At 36.7% G+C, this 16,589-nt stretch overlaps 1 protein-coding gene across 2 annotated transcripts in view; it reads left to right on the forward strand.

Moving 5' to 3' along the window:
- The window catches only part of slc5a6a (solute carrier family 5 member 6a), a 32,845-nt gene extending 17,693 nt beyond the window's left edge, over positions 1-15,152 (forward strand). For both annotated transcript variants that reach the window (XM_053613992.1, XM_053613993.1), the window contains exons 6-16: positions 109-263; positions 563-703; positions 899-1,028; positions 1,641-1,729; positions 1,833-1,945; positions 4,181-4,248; positions 5,577-5,663; positions 6,110-6,288; positions 6,574-6,677; positions 7,917-8,038; positions 9,424-15,152. In XM_053613992.1, the coding sequence (XP_053469967.1) occupies positions 109-263; positions 563-703; positions 899-1,028; positions 1,641-1,729; positions 1,833-1,945; positions 4,181-4,248; positions 5,577-5,663; positions 6,110-6,288; positions 6,574-6,677; positions 7,917-8,038; positions 9,424-9,576 (1,341 nt within the window). In that variant the 3' untranslated portion in view covers positions 9,577-15,152. The remainder of the gene's footprint in view (positions 1-108; positions 264-562; positions 704-898; positions 1,029-1,640; positions 1,730-1,832; positions 1,946-4,180; positions 4,249-5,576; positions 5,664-6,109; positions 6,289-6,573; positions 6,678-7,916; positions 8,039-9,423) is intronic.
- The last annotated feature ends 1,437 nt before the right edge of the window (positions 15,153-16,589 follow it).

The following is a 16,589-nucleotide window of genomic DNA, read 5'->3' on the forward strand; positions in this document are numbered from 1 at the left end:
AAATCTGATGATGTTTTAGGTCATATTTATGCAGATATAGAAAATTCACAAGGGTTCCCAAACTTTCAAGCACCACTGTAAGTATCTCGCTCATTCTTCTGTGTACAGGGTGGCCTGAAAGCAGTCATTTGGACAGATGTGTTCCAGACAATTGTTATGTTTGCTGGGCAGCTGGCTGTAATCGTGGTGGGCACCCACCAGGCAGGTGGCATAGCCGAGGTGTGGAAGAAAGCCCAGAACAGCAGCCGCATCTCAGGCATTGAGTGAGTGTGATTTTTACCGTAAGCACACACAGTACAGAAAAAATCAGAAATAGATTGATTGGCTAAGTAAAAGATAACTTTCACTTGAGAGTTTGTCGCAATGTTACAAGCATAATTCAATAAGAGTTAAATGAATTTGAATGAATAGTGTAAGTATTAAACATTATATAGTAGATAGGAGTTTGTTAGTCCAGTAGATACAGAATGTACAGGCTGAATGTAAGCTGTAAGTCTGGTTACATTCCTGTTTTGCATTGTATATTCTCCTTTCTCTGTCACTCTTGTGTCTGACCCTTCAGGCTGAACCCTGACCCTCTGGAGAGGCACACATTTTGGACATTGTCTGTTGGGGGCATCTTCCTCATGCTGGCACTCTATGGAGTGAACCAGGCTCAGGTCCAGAGATACCTCAGCTCCCGCTCTGAAAGAGAGGCCATCATGTCAGTAATACCCACCTCATATTAGCCTGGTTATATAGAAATGAATGTGTCTCTGTGTCTGTCTCTGTATCTGTCTGTTATTCATTTGGGTAATTTATGCACATTCCAGAACATCATAGTGTTTTTAATTATAACTTTTCTGGTTTTCTGCAAAAAACGACTGGCATACACTCTTGTGTCTGTCCCCTGTCATAGGTCCTGCTATGTGGTGTTTCCATGCCAGCAGATAGTCCTGGCACTGGGTTGTCTCATGGGGCTGGTAATGTTTGCCCGCTATGGTGAAGACAGTCCTTTGGACAAGGGCTATGTCCAGACCAATGACCAGGTCAGACTCTCACTGGCTTCGTTTTTAATTTTCCTGTCGTGCTTTTATGGGATGTGTTTCATGCAGCTGTGCTCATGGTCTTTTCATATCTTTTCATAATGTACAGTATCTCACAATAAAATAACTTGACGGCAAATTTACACTGTTACAAATTACGGCAAATTTACACTGTTACACAAGCTGTACACTCACTACTTTACATTGTAGCAAAGTGTCATTTCTTCAGTGTTGTCACATGAAAATATATAATCAAATATTTACAAAAATGTGAGGGGTGTACTCACTTTTGTGAGATACTGTATAAGGAGCTTTCAGAACGATGCTTGTTTGAATCTTCCTGACTGCGTATAAGCAGTTTCACTTTGTGATTTTATCCATGACCCTTAAGCTGCTTTTCTATGTTTTTAAAATGCTATTTAAATGAGATTAAATAGGCAAAAAATAAAACATTAAAATGACGTGGTGTAAATTTTTTTTTTTTTAATAATATTTTGTCTTCTCTTATAATGAAGCTCTTTAATGAGTACATTGACTTGCTACTACTAGATATTGTTTATCATAAGGTGCTCAAAAAAAATCCTCTCTTTTTTCCCTTCAATTCTCTTTCTGTAGATGGTGTTGTATTTTGTTATGGATGTGCTCAGAGACCTTCCTGGTTTGCCTGGACTGTTTGTTGCTTGTCTTTTCAGTGGAGCTCTCAGGTAAAGGCCTCACATTAATGAATTCCTCAAAAAAGCACATAATTGGTGCTCAGCTGTGATCATTTAATATATATATATATATATATATATATTCTTACTGTAGCACAATTTCATCTGCCTTCAACTCCCTGGCGACGGTTACCATGGAAGATCTGATTAAGCCCTTTTATCCCGGCATGACCGAAGCCCGTGCCACGCTGCTATCCAAAGGCCTTGGTGAGCAGTGGTTTAACTCTCCCACTCTGGAGAGGGCAGTATTCATAGATCTCAAACTGTATTTTAAATGGATTAAATAAAATACAATGGGTTACTTGCACAAACACTTCTGGTTTCATTCACCCTGGCTTCTGGTTTTCCAGTATGTTCACTACAGTTGTAACAGGTATTTTACAGCCAGTGTCTGCAAAAGGTCCCTTGACGTTCATGGAATATCTAAGAACACTCACATATTCCTTGCATAAAGCTCAAGTGGGTCCAATGCAGTTTGGTCAACTGTTCAAAATTTTCCAATTTTTTTCCAGAGTGAGTAATTCAATTCAGTTTTATTTGAATTGAATGGACATTGTCTCAAAGCAGCTTTACAGAAACATATAAACACAGGATACAGATTTTAAGTGTGTGAATTTATTCCTATTGCGTAAGCCGGTGGCGACAGTGGTGAGGAAAAACTCCCTAAGATGATATGAGGAAGAAACCTTGAGAGTGATTACCTCTTAAAAGCAGTAAGTGACCTCTGAGCTGTAGTCACTTCTTTTATCACAGATAAAATACCATCTCAGCTGTTTGACTCTGTTCCTTTGTAAAACACCCTCACAATTTTTATAGCAGAACGTAAAAACTTACTTATGAAATATGAAAATTTCAGGTTCGTATCTGGTCCCCCCACCAGAGTTTTTCAATATGAAAGCGAAATAAAAATAATAAATGTTAAAAAGCAATTTATCACCCCAATTAAAAAAAAAAAGAGAAGTCTCAAACATGAAATGTTCTGCATGTACACTATACTTATCTAGACTCAAACCCTTCCCGTTATAAACTGACTCTCAAAGTGGAACTGTGAGCAATCTACAGCATCACATTTGGATTTAAGTTCTAAGTCTAAGGAACACTAATGTGCAAAATGATTATGTATGTACCTTGTAATGCGCTCTAGAGATCAGGGTTTGTTCCAAGGAGCTAGGACCGTCCTGAGCTGAGAGATTGAGGTTTCTGTAAACAGCTGTATAATCAAACTTCTTGTGTGCCATGACACAAAGATAGCAGTCATAGTTAAACCAGGTAAAATAAAATAAAAAAAAATTATGGTGATTTTTGCAATGACAATACATGGAGGTAATCACACAAAAAAATGTGAAAAATTAAAATTGGTCAAGTAATTACAATTATTGGACCACTTGAGATGGAATGACCCAACCCGAACACCTGAACTAACATTAGCCCTGCAGTACTACAAAGTAGCTTGTGCTGTTGCTAACAGGGTGTCTTCAGTTGAAACTGGATATCACCCATGATATTAGTTTCTAGACAAGTTTGTTAAATTTGTGATCTGTCTATCTATCTATCTATCTATCTAAAACCCTGATGACTCGTATGCCATAAAGGTAAATATTGCTAGTGTGTGTTAATGTGTGGCTAATACCAAGTTAATAATACTACTTTAATAATAAATATAGCTGCAAGCAGCAGTTACAGGGCCAAGCACAACAGAGACAAAGTAAATAAATTTAATACCTTTCCTATTAACGGTTCTATAGGCTGCTATCGACTCTGAAGTGGAAGCAGAATAATAACACTAACAATTAAAACAATAATTAATAATAATTCTATTATTATTATAATAATTGGGTCATTTTTCATCTTGTGTGGTGTTATCCATTGGCTTTCACTTCCACACACTGGGCCATGGTGTAACTGTTCCATTCAAAGAGAAATGGCACTGTGCTTTTTTTGATGGTCTTCTCTGACCCCCTGTGGTTTTAATTATCTGATCTGGCATGAACTGTCTGCTTCAGACCTTCGTATGGGTGGAAATGGTGAAATGGTCATGATATAGGTTTTCTATCTGGGATCACTTAAAGCTGTTAAAGTTTGAAGACATTGTGCAGAGAGGGACACAGTATTGCTCATTGTATTCCTTCATTTAGCTTTTTAAATATTCTGCCTTAAATACCTTATGGGAGACATTCATTTTGCTCTTGTTACAAAGGAAAAAAATGTAAATGTGCTACCAGAAACTTGATAACCACACAACTTCAAAACAGAAATGCGTTTTAAGCCTGAGTGCAAGTATCTTGTTGTGATTCATTGTAGTTCATGTGCAATCTAGCAGCAGATATGTGGTTTATCAATATTAGTGGTGTAATATGTTTGTTAGTACACAAAATAACATTAGCATGATAAGGATTTTTTTTAAATCAAGGTTGTGAAGAATCTTTGCTCTGTTTGTCTCAGCTCTTGGATATGGATTGGTGTGTCTAGCTATGGCTTACATCGCTTCTCTAATGGGCTCTGTGTTACAGGTATGGACTAGTCTGTTTATTTATAATGGTTAGCATGCAAATACTGTAATACAGCAATAATCATATAATTTTATGTTATGGCACACATTTTTTTGACTATCCCTATTAGATGGTATTTTGGGCAGTTTTTGTACCTACTGAAACTTGAAGGCAGCATAAATAGCTCTCTCTATTTCCCTGAAATCATAGCTCTGTTCTCCTGGAACAAGAGTCCCATGAGAATTCGAAAACCATGGCAGAAAGTGACAGTCTGAATAAGTCCATTTACAAATAAAGTTAACTCTAGAATATTTAGTAGTAGAATAACACAATTCCCAGCATCACTTGCTTTATTTGCATGAATAGACTCTAACAGACAAATATTCATTTTTGGTCTGACCGTTGCTTTAATCAGCTTGCGCTTTATTAATTGTGCTTTGTTTTCTGGTTTACTGCCTTTTGTACAGAAAATTTCATTTTTATAACTCAAATGTTATATTATGAATTATACCACAGCATGGCCGAATACTCTAATCTGTTTGGTCAGAGAGTGTGGATTATTTCTGTGTAACAGTATGGCTCAGACAGTATTTCCAGCTGTATCATGAACAATAGGTTTATGTTAATGGACTTGTTGTAATACGTTATTGTTTCTGTGGTAACTGCTCGTACACAGGGACTTGTATGGTCGATGCTCCACATAATCTAACACTAATAATAAACAGATGTTTGTGTTAAACAATGTAAATGTATAATCATTGATGTGGTGATGTTTTTTTGTTAGGAGACGTATTGAATGAATGATCTCTCGCCTGTTAGCACTTTGTAACAGTTACAGTGCTTTGTGTTTGTTTTTTTGAGAGAGAGGCTGGTAAGGAAACACCTGTTTATCACTGCTATAATGTAAGTGAGAACATGAGCTAATTTGTCTCTTGGATGTTCCACAACGTTAAATCTAACTATAAGCCACTAAATGCACTACTTTCATACATTAATAAATTAAACATTGTAATCATTGGCAAATTGCTGTGGTATAAGCAGAATACCACACTCCAGACCATGCTGTTATACAAAAATAATGCACTCTGCTTGTGCATTGTACACCTAGCACCGCTCCACAACACCCCCTTCCCACCCAGCCACAAGTATGGTCTGGAGTGTGTTGTTCTTAACATTCTTGATTCAGTTCATCGCTAATGGTATAGTATGTTTTAATACAGTCTTGCAAAAATGGAAATAATGATAAAAGTTTAAGTGATAAAAATCATACAAGTGTGCAAAACCAACTCTGTCTATGTTCCTGCATACTTTTATTTGTCTAATTTCTTACTTTTATGTGATCCTTTCAGGCAGCACTCAGTATTTTTGGGATGATTGGTGGGCCTCTGCTTGGCTTATTCTGTCTAGGCATGTTCTTTCCCTGTGCCAACTCTGTTGTAAGTGCATTGCTGCTCTCTAACAGTAGAAACATTTGTCTCAAAGAAGCATTAATATAATTAAGCAGTATTGCACAGTCAAGAGTACTGTTGTACTGAATATCAGCATGACTGTAAGCGTAAGGCTGCATGTAATCAGCTATGCTGATATTCAGTACAACAGCATGATTGCAAGTGTGATGTTGCAACATTAATTTTATACAACAGTTTAATAAACAAGAAATTAATATGGAGTAACTGACACAATAAGGTCAAATTGGCCGGGCTGGATAGCTAAATGTACCAGTGTTATACCAAATATTAGCACTCTTTGAACACCGCTTGTCCAGTCACATTAGTGGACCAGAACTGTTGGATAAATAAAGTAGCAGAGCTCATTACAACATTTGTTTTATGATGGAAATGCAGAATCCAGGCATACAGTTTGTGTTCGTGTGCATTTCCAGGGAGCAGTGACTGGCTTGGTGGCAGGACTGATTATGGCTTTCTGGATCGGCATTGGCAGCTTTGTCTCCCGTATGAAAGCACCTGGAACACCCATCTTTAATGCCACGATCGTTCATGACACAGGCAACACAACTGCCATCATGGCTACTGTCATCACCTCTATTACAGCAAAACCCAGGTAAATCTGTTGAAGCTCACGGGTACAATGTTTCCTTAAGTCTTTTTGTTGTTTTGCTTAGTATGTGACTTTTATTTTTTTTAAATCTGTGTTTTAACTAGGGGTGTAATAATCATTAAATTGCACAGTGAATTTAAAGGTAGCAGACAATTGTTAAATTACACCTTGTTGTCCAGTAAAAAAACAAAAAAACAAAAACAAAGAGGCCCTTCAAATAAACTGAACTGAGAGAATTTTCCTATGAGTTGGAGAATTATAAAATAACCCAGTACTGTGTCTCCGTAGGCCCACTGGACTCCAGGCTCTCTATTCGTTGTCCTACATGTGGTACAGTGCTCACAACTCAACCACAGTTGTAGTGGTAGGACTGTTGGTCAGCCTTCTCACCGGTATGTGAAGCTGTTTACACTGTATGACAGGGTAAAATATAGGGTAACTGTCAGGATTTCATGTTGTTTTCCAACACCTATCAGAACTATAGTACTATCAGAACTATATACTTTATCCTATTCAGAAACCCAGCTCAAAAAACATGTATATATTTTTTTTAATAAACAGTGGCTCTGACTTTTTGCACTCGACTTTCTTTGCCTTTAATCTACACACACATAATGACAAAGTGAAAACTTGTTTTAGAATTTCTTATCTTTTGCAAATTTATTATAAATCAAAAACTGTAATCTCTCATTTAGCTGATTATTCAGACACTTGGCTAAGGCACAGTAGTATATGGTGGTTGCTTTGATTATCTTCAGATTTCTCGAGAACTTCACTAGAGTACACCTGTGGCAAATTCAATTGATTGAACATGATTTAGAAAGGCACACACCTGTGGGTATAATGTCCCACAATTCACAGTGCAAAAACTAAGCCATGAAGTCCAAGGAGCTCTCCTCATACCTTTTGTAGATCTGGACAAGGATATAAAACCCATTTCTAAAGTGTTGAATGTTCTCAGGAGCACACTGGGTTTAATCAGTGTGAAATAAAGAAGTTTGGAACCACTTTGACCAACCAGCCAAAGTCAGTAACCGGGCTAGAAGGAACATGACCAAGAATCCAATGGCCACCCTAATAGTGCTTCAGAAGTCCTCTGCAGAGATGGGGGAACCTGCTGGAAGGACAACCATCTCAGAAATACTCCATCAATCAGGCCTTTATAGTAGAGTGGCTAGACAGAAGCCAGTAAAAACTCCTGAGTAAAAGATATATGGCAGGCACTTAAAGGAGTCTCATGGTCTAATGCGACATACATTGCCCTCTCTGCACTGAACTCCAAGTGCTACTGTACATCTGGCAAAAACCTGGCACTGCTCATCAATTGGCACACCAGGTGTGAAAAGCATGTATAGACTCACCCAAGAAGAATCGAAGCTATAATTACTGCCAAACGTGCTTTCATAAAGTACTGAATAAAGGCTCTGAAAATGTATCTGAATAAGATGTTTTAGCTTTTTGTTTTTAATAAATTTGCGAGAATTTCTAAAAACATTTTTGACTTTGGCATTATGGTGTATAGATTAATGGCAAATGGGCAATGTAATCCTTTTGAAATGAAATCTATAGAACAATAAAGTGTGTATTTTCTGGAGCCACTGCTTTACACTTACTCTGGTGCATATGATCAGGACCCTGGAAGGAGAAGGATTTGACCCCGGGTACTGTTTACCCCGTGTTGGGAATGCTGCTTTTCTTTCTACCTGAGCGCTATAAAGAGAAGCTGTGCTGTGTTACTCCTCTGGACCACAAGGTAATATTACCAGTACAGTCCTTGCATGCAAACGTAAACAGATCGAAACTGATAGAAACGTTATCATACCAAAGGACAAGTCCACCCTGAAAGATTTGCATATTAATCTTTATAAGTAACATGTGATCTTCAGCCGTGTCCAAGATTTATTATCTAATGAAATTCTGAGTTTATTTTTTTTTTGTTTAAGATTTCTTTCAACATGTTGATCTGTTTTTACTTTGGTTATCCTACATTTCCCACAAAGCCATTAAATTACCTGCCGGCTTTAGCCCTTCTACACTCTGCTCAAACCGATCAACTTCCAAACTTTAACTCCCATACTTTCAACTGCTGCCAACACCATTATGCTTCTTATCTCGTAGATCACTAACTGGCCAAGCTGAGTCTCTCAGAACTGTCTTGTATGTCATAAAAGTGAACTCAAAGCTCCAGAATGCAATTCTATTTCTACATTGCGTTGTCATTAATATGACATTGAAAAGAAGCTCTTGCTCTTTTGTTTTTAAAAACTTACAGCAAAACTTGTTGAATGCTTTTCTCCTAATCATCACAGACCTGAATACCTGCCTACCTTTGTGCCTAAAAAATGTATTAAAATATATTTATTATTGATACTGCTGAAGATTTTCAACTGAAAATTGTCAGAAATGACAGTCGGTTGAAAGACAAAGTACGTGAAAAAAGCTTCATTAAGCCTTAAATGAAGTGTAAAATATAACATATTACAAATCACTTTAATGGTAATGATAATTAGAAAGTGATTAAAAACGCTGCCTGCTCTCTTGTGCAGGTTACCGCAGCCGCATTTAAACTTATATGTATTCTAGTAACCAGCAGTCAAGTGGCAGCCCCTGTGGTTACTGTAAAATGCTGTAAAGCGAACTACAATTTCTGCCTTGTGATTTGTGACTATATTGAAACTGTATTGTTTTTACACCCCAAACCAACACCTCTCGTCCCCCAACCCTGCATTGTTCCTCTTCAGGGCTGTATTTACTACTGTGACTGTGCTAGCAACGTGATCTCTGAGTATCAGGAACTTCTCACAGGAATAACGGCACCAACCAATATGTTCGCAACAGAATATGCACGAACACCAAACACATCACAAATATTTGAATATGAATGTTAAATGTGTTTCAGGGTGGATTTTTCCTTTAACATAGACATTATTGAAACTGTTTTTATCCAAAGTAACCTACAACTAAAACAGTATGCTATACAAGCATGTAGATGTTTGAACCATACAAATGACCAGAAACAATTGTGTGATAGTTACATGATAGTAAACATTAGTTATACGAAGTGCTTGTATACAGAAAGTGATGGAAAAATTACTGTATTTACTGACTGTCAAGTTCCCATTCATCTTGCATGTGCAGTCCGAGGCTCTGGACAGGCAGCCATATAAAAATGGAAAGAAAGAGAACGGCATTGTCCAAATTCAAGATGAAGACAAGAATGAACGGGAGGAGTCCAAAAACTCACAGGTTTCTTGCAAGCTGGTGAATGTTGAGCAGGAGACGGCTTTGTGATTTTCTCTAAATCCATTACATAACATGTTCAAGGCCATATTTATTGTATTATAAACCAAGAGGGGAAATGACTGATGATGTCAAAAAAGGTCCGTTTCTATAGATGTTCACTGTTCAGATCATACTTTTGCACAATCTGCTGTTATGTTATAATGATAAGGCAGTGTTGACAAATATAGCACTAAATTCATGAACGGAGATGTGTGAAATGTACAATTCAATTTCTATATACTGTACTGTGCAAAAGTCTTAAGCACATGCAAAGAAATGCTCTAGAGCAAAGATAACTTCAAAAATAATGAAATTAAATGTTTCTCTATTTTAAAAAAATACTATAAAGAGCAGGAAACAGTAATAAATGAAATGAAGGCAATGTTTGGTGTGATGACCCTTTGCTTAAAAAAAAAAATTAGTCTCTGGTAGAATTTGTACAGTTTTAAGAAATGAGGAATAAGGAAATGAGCTGTAAGTTTTTTTTGAGCATCTTGCAGAACCAGCCACAGTCCTTCTGGAGACTTTTGAGTGTCGCACTTGATTCGCACTTGATTAAGCAGCCGTCATTGTGTTTTTCTGTTTTTTTTTTTTTTTGTCTGAAAAGTGTCTCTTACCACTTAATATGCTGGTCTCTTTACTGACTAAAATGTTTTTGTACTGACCCGATAATGTTGAAGTCATAAAATAAAAATCTATAACAAAGTTTGTATTAAAAAATAGGGTGCCTAAGACGTTTGCACAGTACTGTACTTAAATGTGTCATGAGAATTGACCAATTAAGCAAACAGCCTCAGCAATTGTGCATTTAATAGAAAATGAAGACCTATGTCTAAGTGACTAGAAGCAAAAGAAAATGTACTTAGTCATAGGCTCAGCATTTGCACGTTGCATAGAAAACGACCTGTTTGCTTAATTGGTCAATAGAATAAAACCACATACTTGGAGCATTTTATTACCTGTTTTCAATACAGTTCGGTCAATTTTTCTACTTAACCAGGTTTGTTTGAAATATTTTCCCCTGAAAAAAATCAGTAGTTTGTGTCATTTATTATCTTATTATCCACCTAAATAACTGCACACTTCAGCTAAAGCTCCCTATTTCTGGTGTCTCCATGATGTATTGTACATGAAGCACAAAAGGCAACCTCTGAGTCTGGCCAATGACTGACAAATCCAGTTTTATGCTAAGTTACGTTCATCCAGCCTGTTAACATTGAACAGTAAGGCACTATTATTGGTGAATGTGATGTGTTTGTCTGGGGAACATAAATTTATCTGTACTGCTAAGTTTAGTTACCATTAGCCTTTTTACATTACCACCGAACCTCTTGGTGTCTGAGTTACTTGAGCAAACTTCAGGCTTAATAATCTTTAGTGGCTTAGTGGTTAGCACGTTTGCCTCACACCTCCGGGGTTCGAGTCCCGCCGGGGCCATGTGTGTGCGGAGTTTGCATGTTCTCCCCATGCTGTGGGGGTTTCCTCCGGGTACTCCGGTTTCCTCCCCCAGTCCAAAGACATGCATGGTAGGCTGATTGCCGTGTCTAAAGTGTCCGTAGTGTACGAATGGGTGTGAGAGTGTGTATGTGATTGTGCCCTGCGATGGACTGGCACCCTGTCCAGGGTGTACCCCGCCTTGTGCTCGATGCTTCCTGGGATAGGCTCCAGGTTCCCCGTGATCCTGAAAAGGAGTAAGCGGTAGAAGATGGATGGATGGATGGATGTCAGGGACTCCATAAAAGACCTATTGGAGATTGAGGATGCTGCTACAGGGGGACTTCTCCATTCATTGCTCCATTCAATTGTTCCTCATGTCCAAACATCATAATTTATTCTAAACATCTCGTGGAAATGTATTATGTTTGTACTGCGATAATGTTTTTTAGTGTTTGGAAAAGTTTTGTTGGCAGTGGGAATGCTCTGATTATAAACTTTTCCAGCCACCATAATTGTCTTATGGTTTATGAGATGTTAAAAATTACTATATTACCAAACACTTTTTGCAGATTGATCACTACTTACAATAAATATAAAACATCTACACACCCCTGTTAAAATGGCAGGTTTTTGCGACGTAAAAAACAAAGATAAATCATCTTTTCTCACCAATAATGTGAAATTGCAAGGTATACACAAAGTGAAAAACAATCAACTTTTTTAGCGGGGGGAAAAAAAAAAAAAAAACTTAGTTGCATAAGTGTGTGCACCCCTAAACTAATACTTTGTTGAAGCAGATTTTGATTTTATTACACCTCTGTCTTTTTGGGTAAGAGTTTATCAGCATGGCACATCTTGACTTGGCAATATTTCCCGACTCTTTCTTATAAAATCTTTCTAGATCTATCAAATTGTGAGGACATCTCCTGTGCACTGCCCGCTGAAAGGTGAAATTCCTTTTCATCTTCAGCTTACTAAGGTTTTGCAATAAATTTAACTGGTATTTGTAACTATTCATGATTCCCTCCACCTTGATAAAAACCCCAGTTCTAGCTAAAGAAAAGCAGCCCTAAAGCATGATATTGCAACCACCATGCTTCACCATGGGTATGGTGTTCATTTGGTGGTGTGGGTGTTTGTTTGTTTGTTTGTTTTTTTGTGTACCAGACGTGCCTTTTGGAATTATTATACCTTTTTGGAGTTGGTCTCATCAAACCATAAAACATTTTCCCACATGGTTTGGGGTAATTTGGTTGAGCTTGGATGGGTTTTTTTTTTTAGCCACCCTACCCAATATCCCAGACAGTAATCAGTACTTGTCCAATATTCCTGCAGCTCCTTTAATGTTGCCGTAGGTCTCTTGGCAGCCTCCCTGGTAAGTTTTTGTCTTGTCCTTTTGTAAATTTTGGAAAAATGTACAAAACAAATGACAAAAGCCACCACCATTTTCTCCACGGTGGTGCTTCTAACAGTGTTCCATGGTACATCTGATGTTTTGGATATTTGTTATACCCCTCTCCTGATTGATTCCTTTTGACAGTGAGACCCTGTACAGGCTTTTTCAGTTCTTTGTGGACCATGACTTCAGCAGTCAGATGAAACCAAGATGTGAAGAAAATCCTACAGAAACAGCTGATCTTTATTTTGGGTTAATTGGAATAATTTCATTGATAACAGCTGTATGATGATTACTTTTGAACGTGAGCGTGAATGTGATTGGGTCATTCTGAACACAGCAATATCCACAATTATAAAAGGGTGTGCACACTTATGCAACCAGTTTATTGTAACTTTTTTTTTTTTTAATCCTTTAAAATGTTTTTGTTTTTCGTAAAATTTTTAGGTTATAATTTCACATTGAGGCTGGAAAAAGTTCTGACATGATTTATCTTGTCAATTTTTTTGATTAAACCATTTTAAGAGGGGTGTGTAGGCTTTTTATATCCACTGTAGGTTAGTTCAATTAGGGTTTTTATGGAGCTCTCATTTGGTGAACAGAATTACAGGATTGCTACTGAGAAGGATATTTGCAGTGCTGCCATCACGTTGGATAAAATGTGATGCCATATACTGCCTTTCAGATGGAAAGCACAGGCTGTGACCGTTTATGTGGCTTTGTCTGTGTTGAATATTGTGATCTATGGTAGAACTTATTATGCTTAGTTATTTATTTATTTTTTAAAATTCTTCATCAAAATACTTGAAAGGATTTCCATGTGGTCAGCAACATGAGCATCTTATACTGGAAGAGTCCACCCATCTGTGTCCTCAAAGAGAATCTAAATATGTGATGGAGGTTTTCCATAACATACTGTGGGTCAATGAGGAAGCATTTTTTTTTTTTTAAATCTTTGATAAACACATGGTGTGTGTTAAAATATTTAAATACAGGCATCCCGTACATTGAATACTTAAACCTGGCCGGTTTTTGATCTAGTTTTCAGTATAATTTTTTTTTGCATTTTGTCATCAGTGACTTGTTTTAGCAGCCAAAATCATAGCACACTTAATTTTGTGCACCTTGGTTTTTAAATCCTTCATATTTTCTCCAACATAAGTCCTGAAAGCCATCCCATGTGACATTTTATGTCAAGCTTCTTGTGATTCTGTGAAGGCTTAGTGTTTCTGTGAGTATGAGATTTGTTTCCCACTGTGAAGCAGCATTTGTGATGTATCTTGTTTTTCTCATGCCTTTTAGATTTATTTGTAGTGTTTACAAAATGGACCTTGAATTCGTTTATTTCCAAAGATATATAGATAAGATGTTTGCTGGACATTATTTTTTGTCTCTGCCTGCATATCGCTGCAAGTGGTATGTTGTTGCGATTAGACACATTTTGGTCATTCTGAAATCCCTGATGACATTCAAGGACCTAGTAAATATTTATTTACTTTCAGAAATTAGTATTGATGGACATGAAGAGTGCTTGCATTGCCTAAAGCAGTGTTTCCCAATTCTTGTTCTAGGGCATTATCGATTATCCTACAGTATCTGCACAATGGTGCATTCAGTCTGTTACTACAAAAAACATGATTTAAATGGATACTTGCTGTTGTTTTTTCTTGGGATCAGAACTTTAAGAACCCTCTTAACTGCACTGAAATAAATTGGGTTTAGTTTAGACTGTAGTGTCACTGCCAGAGAGTCATCTTGCCAGCTTCTAGCATGTAACACTGACATGAAGTTATTTGTCCTGTTGTCTTCTGACGGGTAGAAGTGAATTAACTTTTCATAAACGTTTGTAGTCCTAGAAGCTGCATGCTGTCTGTCCATCATATAATTCATACCTGACATTACTTGAAAAGTGTGTACTAATGCTTTCTTTCAGCATCTCACTTTCACGGTCACGTTATTACTAATATTTTCCCCTGTAACAAATGCACATTATTGTATGAGGTCAAACTTAATTTTATTCTCACAAAAAATTTTTTACAACTATATTTCAATAATTGTTTTTAGAAGATTAAATCTTACCCTTAATTAGCTAAATCTTTACATTGCAAGGTGTAAGGTATTTTTTTTTTTTTTTTTAATTTATGTATCGCCTGTTAAGTCCAGAAAGCACTGTGATGGTCACTGCTCCCTCAATGCTTTAATTTTCTGTAAGTTTTGATTTATTTATTTGTTTTTTTAAAAAACACTTTTTATTTTACTGTATGTAGTAAGAAAGCATAACACTCAAGTTATTACAATCCAGATGCATATTATTTGTATAATATTATGAAAATATTTTTTATAGATATTTTCATTTACAGGTGGTTTCCCATTTTATAGTCATTGTGTGCATTCCAAAAAAAACACTCATAATATTTATATATATTTATTTGTGTGTGTGTGTATGAATATGCAATGGAGTCAGACCAGCTTCATTGCGTTTGGCTGTGCCTTCACTCTCTTTCTTTGATTGGTTGTTGAAGTTTCAGAGAACCTTCAGGAAGCACTCTGAAGAGGCATGTGTTATTCGATAGGGAACAATGATAGCGATGACACTTTACACACTTACTTGAGCAATGATAGCGATGACACTTTACACACTTACTTGAGCAATGATAGCGATGAAATATACTTTGTGCTCTTGGAAGCCAATCAAAACAATAAGATAATGAAGAATATTGTATACTTTAAAAAAATAAATAAATGAAATGTCTACTTGGAATTTGTACTGTTTATTTCTATTCAGCTTCTTCACCCTTTGACCTATAATCATTTGTTCTATTATTTTTTTTTTTTTTTAAATTGTGAAATAAAGATGAATATGAACATAGTACAAGTATGACTGTCATTCTATAACAAGAGAGATGCACGCTTAGGATATATGGGACAGAATATTACTGCTGCTGTTTTGTATGGGCTGGTTTTATATATTTGTCCTAAGTAAAGATGTCCATTAGTCCTTTTTGATTAAGAAAGTTATTGTTAATGGTACCAGTCACTTGTTTATGGTACCAGTCACTTCACAAGGACCAGCTAAAAGGCCCAATCCAAACTTTTTGTAGACACCAAAACTCACATTTGAAAGTGTAGAACATTCAGAATTCATACATAGTAAGCTAAAAAAAACCCGGATCAGGCAGGTCTGGAGAGCAGAAAGGATCAGGATCTCTCGTAAAAAAGTCTACAAAAAAATTTAATTTAACTTAATTCAACTTAACCAACAATTTAACTTAATTTAATTTCAGCTGATATATTTTACAGGCAAGGGGTGGTCCTACCCAATACTGATTTAATTTTATTTTGTCTTTAAAAAAAAATTCATTTCACTACTCTGAAAGCACCTTCACTTCACTGTATCGGCTACATTGACACTTCTCATTCTGCACTGTGCTTAGTAGAAATAAATTTACTGTCTAGATTAGTAGCAATTAAAGGGGAAAAAAGTGATTGTTAACAAAAGTGTTCCTTCATTTTGTCCCCTCCATAATCTTGACAAATTTCTGGATATCTTGGGCCAATAACTCTAATTCTTCCATGGCAGCAAAATGACCACCTCCGGGCATCAGAGTGTAGCTCACAAGCTTTTGGTACTTCTGCCTGGCCCACAGTTCTGGAGTGTGCACCAGCTCATTGGGGAAAACAGCCAAACCTGATGGAACAACAATTGGGATTCTAAAGATAATATAGCACAATTTACACAGCAAAATCACCAGTGTTGATTTAACATTGGACTCAAATAAACACTCTGGGTGTTAATTCAACACTAAGGATTTTACTGTGTCGCAAAGAAAAACAAGCATTTAGGAATAGTGTGGGAACAAAAATTAAAATAGCACAGTAATTCATATAGAATCATCTCTTCGCGTACTTGGAATGTGGCTGAGTAAGACCTTTGCCAAAGTTCTCCTTGTATAAACGCATGGAGGGGATGATTGAACTGGTAGTCCAGTAGATCATCACATTAGTCAGCAGTTCATCCAGAGAAAACTTCCTGTAACGGAATTAAAAAGTGATAATATACAATGGATTTAAAAAGTCTACACACCTGTTAAAATGGCAGGTGTTTGTGTTGAAAAAAATTAAACCAAGATAAATCTTAAAAGGAAAAGCTTTTTTCCACCCTCAATGTGAAATTACAACATATTAAATT

Source organism: Ictalurus furcatus, chromosome 25 (genome assembly GCF_023375685.1).
Source record: "Ictalurus furcatus strain D&B chromosome 25, Billie_1.0, whole genome shotgun sequence".
NCBI classification, from domain to species: domain Eukaryota; kingdom Metazoa; phylum Chordata; class Actinopteri; order Siluriformes; family Ictaluridae; genus Ictalurus; species Ictalurus furcatus.